Below are 8,032 nucleotides of genomic sequence, written 5' to 3' on the forward strand. Positions count from 1 at the left end.
CGACCGCACCCTCCGCATGCTCGCGTCGCACACCTGAGACATAGCTTCGGCAAGCCAAGTGGCCTCCTCCTCTACGTTTTCGCCGTCATTCTGCTGCGACGGGAGCCAAGCCTGCACTAAGGCAGCCTCAATGAGGAGCTCCCTATCGAGGCTACCAAGTGCCCAGCGCGGACGACAATCGCCAGGGGGGAATTGACTGGGAGCCGTCGAGGGCGTGGAGACGCTAAACCGGATATAACGGTGATCCGAGAGCGTCTCCACGTCCAAAAGAACCCTCCAGTCTTGTATACGACGAGCGAGAGGGGGGCTCGCAAACGTGACATCTACAATGGATCCACCCCTCTGCCGAACACACGTTAATTCTGCTCCACGGTTAACAACCGTCAGTCCCGACGCAACTGTCCAGTCAGCGAGTGTCGAGCCACGTATATCACTTGCCACGCAGCCCCAAGACACCGACTTGGCGTTCAGGTCCCCGGCCAGAAGCACAGATTGAGGTTGTGCGAAGTCTAGCAGATCCCTCAGCTCAACCAAGAACTGCTCGAAATCGGCGAGGCAGCGGTTCGGCGAGAAGTACGCCCCCACAACGGTGAAGCCATTGACAACCGCCGAGACGCATCCCCGTCGCCTTATGATTTGCTCAAGCTGTGTGTCGCCTTGAGCAACCAGCGCCACCAAGCCGTCCAGATCGCCCACCCAGTTATCCCGGGGGGGCAGATTGTATGGCTCAGACACTACCGCCACGTCAATCTCCCACTCTGCCAGACTCTGATGTAAAAGGTCCTGGGCCCTGGCACAGTGGTTGATGTTGGCCTGTAGGAAACGCAGTGGGGCCATTACTGCGTTTCCATGGCTGCCTCCGTTTGCGGTACCTCATCAGGCACCGGAGCAGAGCGTGATGGCGTTGGAGCGCCATCTTGCTTCCGCATTCCACCTCTTTTAGGCTTCGGGGCCTTACAGGCTGCGCTTCCAAGCCGATGCTCTGCCGGTAGCTTTGCCTCCGTGCATAGGGCGCAGCGAGCGGAGGCGGCATCGCATCCACCAGCTTTATGGCCTGTTTCACTGCAGCGGAAGCAAGTGGCACTCCGGTCCGTCGGCGAGGAGCACGTGACGCTGACATGGCCCACCTCCAGGCAGCGGTAACAGCGCAGGGGCTTCTGCTCGGTGAGAGAGACTTTCGCCGAAGCCCACCCAACCATTACGCGCCCCGCCTGCGCCAGCTTCTTCGCCGCAGTCACCGGGCAACTAACCCAGGCTGATACAGCACCTCGGGGGCCCGTGCGCAGGCCACCACACTTCACATGCTCCGCGGTACACTCCCCTGCGCGCGATACCGCAGCCGCAATGTCCTCGACTGTGGCCGAGTCATCCAGGCCAGTGATTCGCAAGTCTGCGCACTTGACCGGCCTGGACACCTTAACGTTATCCTCACCGAGGACCTCCCGCAATTTGGCGGCAAGGGAGTCCGCTTCCTTGGTGCTGGAAGCACCGGGGATCTCTAGTATCCTGGCACCAGTGACAGCGCGCTTAAAACGCATTGCACTGATGCCAATTTCGGCGAGGTCTATTCCACGCCGCGCCTCCGTCAAAACACCGGCGTAGGTTACGCCACGCTCCTTCGCACTCGGCTGCAGGGTAAGGACGACAGCCGAGGAATTCGGAGCGTGGAGCTTTCGCGACTTCTTCTTGCGGGACTTAGCCGCAGGCTTCTTCCCTTTCCCCTTATTTTCTTTTCCTCGCTTTCCGACCACAGTCCACTCTCCGTCCTTTGACGGCTGCTGCGGGGGGCCGGATGACGTGGCCAGCGTATCTTTTCTGGGGGGCTTTGAACCCGCCGGATCAGGCTGCACGGGGACCCTTTCCTTCCCCTTCGCTAATTTCTTTTTCCTCTTCTTCGAGGTTGCCTCGATCTCCAAAGCTGGGACCGCCGTCTGCTTCGCGGTTTTCTTAATTGCGGGCCCAGACACCGATCTACCCGGTTGCGATGAAGCCGCAACACCTGCATATGTCCTCGCCTTTGATGGAGGGGGCGGTGCGAGGTCATCGGCCATCGCTTGTTCAGCCGCCTTTGCCGCTTTCCTGCTATCTGCCGCCAGCGGAGGTCTTATGCGCTTTTCCGGCAGCAGACGCTCCTCTAGAGCCTCAAATCTCGCGTTAATCATTGCTCCGACCTGGCGCAAGATATCCGAATCTTGGGGCTGAGCAGGCAGCGACGAGCCCTGAGAGGCCTTCACCTCTTGGAGTTCCCTTTTCAGGGAGTCGAGCTCCGCCTGTAGGCGGGAATTGGCTGCCTGCAGCAATCTCGTCTCCTCAGAGACAGTGTGTTTCTCTAATAGAGCTACTGACTGCTCAATGTCATCGTGGGCCAATTTCAAGGCCTTTTTAAAAGTGCCCTTGAGATTTGATGACTTGGTCATCACCTTCACGATTGCAGCCAGGTCATCGGCAATGCGGCGACTGAGAGCCTCGGACGTGTTTGTCTTTGCTGGAATGGGAGGGAGAGGAGCGCTAGCTTGCGCCACTTCAATGCGCTCGGCGCACTCAGCAACCTCCTTCTCGGCCTGCGCCTCCAACTCCCTCTTACGCAACCTCGTCATATCGAATGTGGCCTCGCGCCGAGTGGCGCTTGAACCCGATGGGCGGCCCTTCCCTCTTTTTGAGGTGGTCTTAATAAATGGGGATGTAAAAACCCCTGTGCCATCTTCTTCGTCGGAACCAGAACAGCTGGTGTCCAGCGTCCGCTTCCGCCACAGCCTGTCTTTTCCATCTATTTCTATGATGCTGTTGGCAGAGCTGGAGCTTGAACGCAGCACAGCCCTGCCCCGCCTTGTCTCGACACGCGCCGGAGACATACTTCCGTCAGTGTCTTCCAAATCATAGAAGTTTTCAGTGTCCATAATTGTGTGTTTGCTAGGGTCGTCGTTGATCGGTTCGGAGTTAAAGGACATTTTTGTTCCCACGAGTATGGGGGATATAAAACGTCCATCCGGGCGGTGCCCCCTGCACCCGGATAACCCTTTTACACCATGGAGGTCGGGCGGTATCCATGGGTGTACACAGCTAAAAGCTCACGCTCTCCCGAGCCAAACTGTCCAAGAAGGACAGGAAATCCACGCCGCTGGACCACAACGCGGATTTGAGGGTTTTTGATGAGGTGTCCTTCCTCTCAGGCCAGCCGATTAAGGCAAGCCTCCTGGTCCGTCATAGCTGCTAGACGTGACAACAACACTACGACGGATAACAGGTTGCCCGACGGGAGGCCGAAGCCTCTAACCAGGCGACAGAAAACCTGCCGCCCAGCCCGCCGCGCCGCGATTGATACAACCGCCATCCATCGCTGCAAAGCAGCCCGTCGTCCAGTAGGACTAAATCGTCCGCAACCACTGGTCGCCATACCTCGCCACAAAAGCAGCACTGTTCGAAAACAAACCCAGCAATTTCTCTGCAAAGCAGAGATTGCAACGAGGACGTGGTAGCCCTCGAGTTCCTCCACGCTGATTTTGGTCCGCGCCGGCAAGACCACCGGTACCCCCCATATCTGGGAGGCCTTCCCCTATCCGCCACCTGAGGACGCGCCCGATGGGAGACCAGAAACTCCACACGGGAACCTAACCTAACCTAACCTAACCTAACCTAACCTAACCTAACCTAACCTAACCTAACCTAACCTAACCTAACCTAACCTAACCTAACCTAACCTAACCTAACCTAACCTAACCTTTTTTTTTTTTTTTTTTTTTTTTTTTTTAAGTGGAGAATGCATTTAGGCATACCCAGAGCGCTCGGGGAAAGGGCCCTGGGTTATGTCGGACTCACACCGCCGAATGCGGCGACTACCGACTAAACTCCACTGTGTTCCGTCTCTCCGCTATATTGGCAGGGTCGCGGGTATTTGGTGTAACCGCTTCCGTAACCCCGACAGCGGCAGCCTATTTTTTATATAGGCCCATCGCGATTAAGACCTGGCTAGTGTTCGCCAGTTCCTCCTTCCTGGGGGGCGGCGTGTACGGAACACGTCTCACGCCGCCTCACCGCACCGGACGATGGATTATGTCCCCGTTCCACCGTCCGGCACCCAACATTAGGGAAGCAAGTCGCGACCGTGTACAGCGGTCGCGACTCGGCGACTGCGCCCAATAAGACGTCGCCGCCGAATAGGATCCGCGTTGGGATCTCCCTCGCGGACCCGCTCTGCTTCCTCCTTCTGCGACATCACATCTTCACAGAATGTGATAGCCGCGCGCCACGATCTGTCGCTGCCAACCATTGCGCGAGCTATGGAAGGCAGGGAGAGATCAGGGCCGACGACTGCGACTAGGTGAGCACGGGGCTCGGACCACGCGGGGCACACGGCGAGAGTGTGGTCTGCCGTGTCCTCCGGACTGTCACACCAATGGCAAGCCATTTGCGGCTCCCGCCTGGCGACTTTGCACAAGTACCACCCGAAACAGCCGTGTCCGGACAGCACCTGTGTCAGGCGGAAGGTAATTGCCCCATGCCGCCTGTCGCACCACTCGCGTAGGACCGGTCGGATAGCTTCGACCGTCCTCGCTCCTGCGCTGGGCCTCTCGAGCCGGCGTTCCCACTCCCTGAACCGCCGCTCGAGAGCATCAGCCCTCCATTGCTGGACTTGCTCCAGATATGGATTAATTCCATGCGATCTGGACGCGGTGACGCGGCGATAAACGTCCGCCAGCATCTCGGCATCCAGGTCCCACGGGGGCGTCCCAGCCATGACACACGCGGCCTCGAAGGACACTGTGCGATATGCCCTCACGACTCTGAGCGCCATGACCCGCTGCGGTCTACGCAAGTATGGTCTGGTACGGACGCTCAAAGAGTCGGCCCAAATGGGCGCACCATAGAGGGCCATGGAGCGAATGACGCCGGTGTATAGACGACGACACGCACCCCCAGCCCCTCTTAGATTCGGGAGCAGACTTCCAAGTGCCCCGGCCACCCCAACAAGACGGGGGGCGAGGCGACGAAAGTGCTCCACAAATGTCCACCGGCTGTCCAGCACGATGCCCAGGTAGCGCAAAGTGGAACCGACGCCGATGGACGTGCCACCCACCTGGATAGCTGAACCAGCAGCCTGCGCCCTTCGACGGCCGCGAAACAAAATTGCCTCTGACTTGTTCAGAGCGACCTCTAAGCCAAGTCGTCTGATTCGGCGCACAACATCCGCCACACCAGCGGTCGCAATGAGGGCTGCCTCCCTGTACGAGGCCCCGCGTGCAGTTACCAGGGTGTCATCCGCGTAGCAAAGCACGCTGACACCCGGTAGATAAGTGGCACGCAGGACCCAGTCGTAGCCGATGTTCCACAGAAGGGGCCCAAGAACCGAGCCCTGTGGAACACCGCACGTCACTTCCTTTTCTTGCCACCCACGACGCGCGGGGTACGCCACAGCCCTCTCCGATAAGTAGGACTGCAACAAGCGCACCATATACCCGGGCACGTTGTGGTAGCGGAGCGCTTCGATCACGCAACTCCACGGCAGAGTGTTGAATGCGTTGGCGATGTCAAGGGACACCGCCAAAAGAACTCCGCCTTCATTATCTGCATGATCAGCGAGGTTCCGCAATTCAGCAATCGCATCGATAGTGGACCTTCCCCGGCGAAATCCAAATTGGTTCTCGCTTAGGTCCGGCCCCACTCCCTCCAGATGGTCGATGAGGCGAGCTGCGAAGACGCGCTCAAAGAGCTTGCTCACCTCATCGAGCAGCACGATCGGCCTATAAGCCGAGGGCGAGTCGCGCGGGCGTCCCTCCTTCTGCAACAGGACCAAGTTCCCGGTCTTCCACCTACGGGGAAATTGGCCCTGTTGGAGGCATTTTGTGAACAGCTGTTCCACCCTGGGTCCAAGAGATTCTAGCGCCAGCACCCAGGCCCGCCCGGGAACACCGTCAGGGCCGGGGGCGGCATTCTTCGCCTTAAGGCGCTCTACTGCCACAGCGAGCTCGTTGCGAGTGACTGGAGGGACATTTTCGTTGTTGAGCTCCTCCTGCGCAGTCATCGTGGGTGCCATCGGTGGGGGAGAATGTCTTCCCCGACTTGGAAACAAGAACGTCACCGCTTGCTCCAGAAATCGTGGCTCGAGACTTTGAGACAAGGGCGGGGCCCAAGGGCGAAGCTTTTGCCTCACCCTCTTATACGGCCGACCCCAAGGTTCGCGGTTCAAACTCTCGAGCATCTCCTCCCATGCACGGGTCTTAGCGCTGCTGATGGCGTGCTGCAGAGACACAATGCAGTCCCTATAGACGGCGTATAACCGCGCTTCCTCCTCTTCGTCACGCCGCCTACGGCGCCTGTGCCTGGTGTACGCCCGCCTCGCAGCCACGCATGAAGCACGCAGCTGGGCAACATCGGCGGACCACCAGTACATTTGGCGCCTACGTGGAACCGACCGCACCCTCCGCATGCTCGCGTCGCACACCTGAGACATAGCTTCGGCAAGCCAAGTGGCCTCCTCCTCTACGTTTTCGCCGTCATTCTGCTGCGACGGGAGCCAAGCCTGCACTAAGGCAGCCTCAATGAGGAGCTCCCTATCGAGGCTACCAAGTGCCCAGCGCGGACGACAATCGCCAGGGGGGAATTGACTGGGAGCCGTCGAGGGCGTGGAGACGCTAAACCGGATATAACGGTGATCCGAAAGCGTCTCCACGTCCAAAAGAACCCTCCAGTCTTGTATACGACGAGCGAGAGGGGGGCTCGCAAACGTGACATCTACAATGGATCCACCCCTCTGCCGAACACACGTTAATTCTGCTCCACGGTTAACAACCGTCAGTCCCGACGCAACTGCCCAGTCAGCGAGTGTCGAGCCACGTATATCACTTGCCACGCAGCCCCAAGACACCGACTTGGCGTTCAGGTCCCCGGCCAGAAGCACAGATTGAGGTTGTGCGAAGTCTAGCAGATCCCTCAGCTCAACCAAGAACTGCTCGAATTCGGCGAGGCAGCGGTTCGGCGAGAAGTACGCCCCCACAACGGTGAAGCCATTGACAACCGCCGAGACGCATCCCCGTCGCCTTATGATTTGCTCAAGCTGTGTGTCGCCTTGAGCAACCAGCGCCACCAAGCCGTCCAGATCGCCCACCCAGTTATCCCGGGGGGGCAGATTGTATGGCTCAGACACTACCGCCACGTCAATCTCCCACTCTGCCAGACTCTGATGTAAAAGGTCCTGGGCCCTGGCACAGTGGTTGATGTTGGCCTGTAGGAAACGCAGTGGGGCCATTACTGCGTTTCCATGGCTGCCTCCGTTTGCGGTACCTCATCAGGCACCGGAGCAGAGCGTGATGGCGTTGGAGCGCCATCTTGCTTCCGCATTCCACCTCTTTTAGGCTTCGGGGCCTTACAGGCTGCGCTTCCAAGCCGATGCTCTGCCGGTAGCTTTGCCTCCGTGCATAGGGCGCAGCGAGCGGAGGCGGCATCGCATCCACCAGCTTTATGGCCTGTTTCACTGCAGCGGAAGCAAGTGGCACTCCGGTCCGTCGGCGAGGAGCACGTGACGCTGACATGGCCCACCTCCAGGCAGCGGTAACAGCGCAGGGGCTTCTGCTCGGTGAGAGAGACTTTCGCCGAAGCCCACCCAACCATTACGCGCCCCGCCTGCGCCAGCTTCTTCGCCGCAGTCACCGGGCAACTAACCCAGGCTGATACAGCACCTCGGGGGCCCGTGCGCAGGCCACCACACTTCACATGCTCCGCGGTACACTCCCCTGCGCGCGATACCGCAGCCGCAATGTCCTCGACTGTGGCCGAGTCATCCAGGCCAGTGATTCGCAAGTCTGCGCACTTGACCGGCCTGGACACCTTAACGTTATCCTCACCGAGGACCTCCCGCAATTTGGCGGCAAGGGAGTCCGCTTCCTTGGTGCTGGAAGCACCGGGGATCTCTAGTATCCTGGCACCAGTGACAGCGCGCTTAAAACGCATTGCACTGATGCCAATTTCGGCGAGGTCTATTCCACGCCGCGCCTCCGTCAAAACACCGGCGTAGGTTACGCCACGCTCCTTCGCACTC

At 59.2% G+C, this 8,032-nt stretch overlaps 1 protein-coding gene across 1 annotated transcript; it reads right to left on the minus strand.

Moving 5' to 3' along the window:
- Positions 1–836: 836 nt before the first annotated feature.
- On the minus strand, positions 837–7,243 carry LOC149488164 (uncharacterized). The gene is made up of 3 exons (XM_089695300.1): positions 4,967–7,243; positions 3,275–3,564; positions 837–3,000 (listed from the first exon to the last, which is right to left on the minus strand). Exons 1-3 carry the CDS (start codon positions 7,241–7,243, stop codon positions 837–839), a joined length of 4,731 nt encoding a protein of 1,576 aa, XP_089551426.1.
- Between the last annotated feature and the right edge of the window lie 789 nt (positions 7,244–8,032).

This window comes from Colias philodice, chromosome 5, assembly GCF_061535455.1.
Source record: "Colias philodice isolate Cphi_HAF_F1 chromosome 5, ilColPhil1 Martin Lab GWU primary, whole genome shotgun sequence".
Lineage (NCBI taxonomy): Eukaryota > Metazoa > Arthropoda > Insecta > Lepidoptera > Pieridae > Colias > Colias philodice.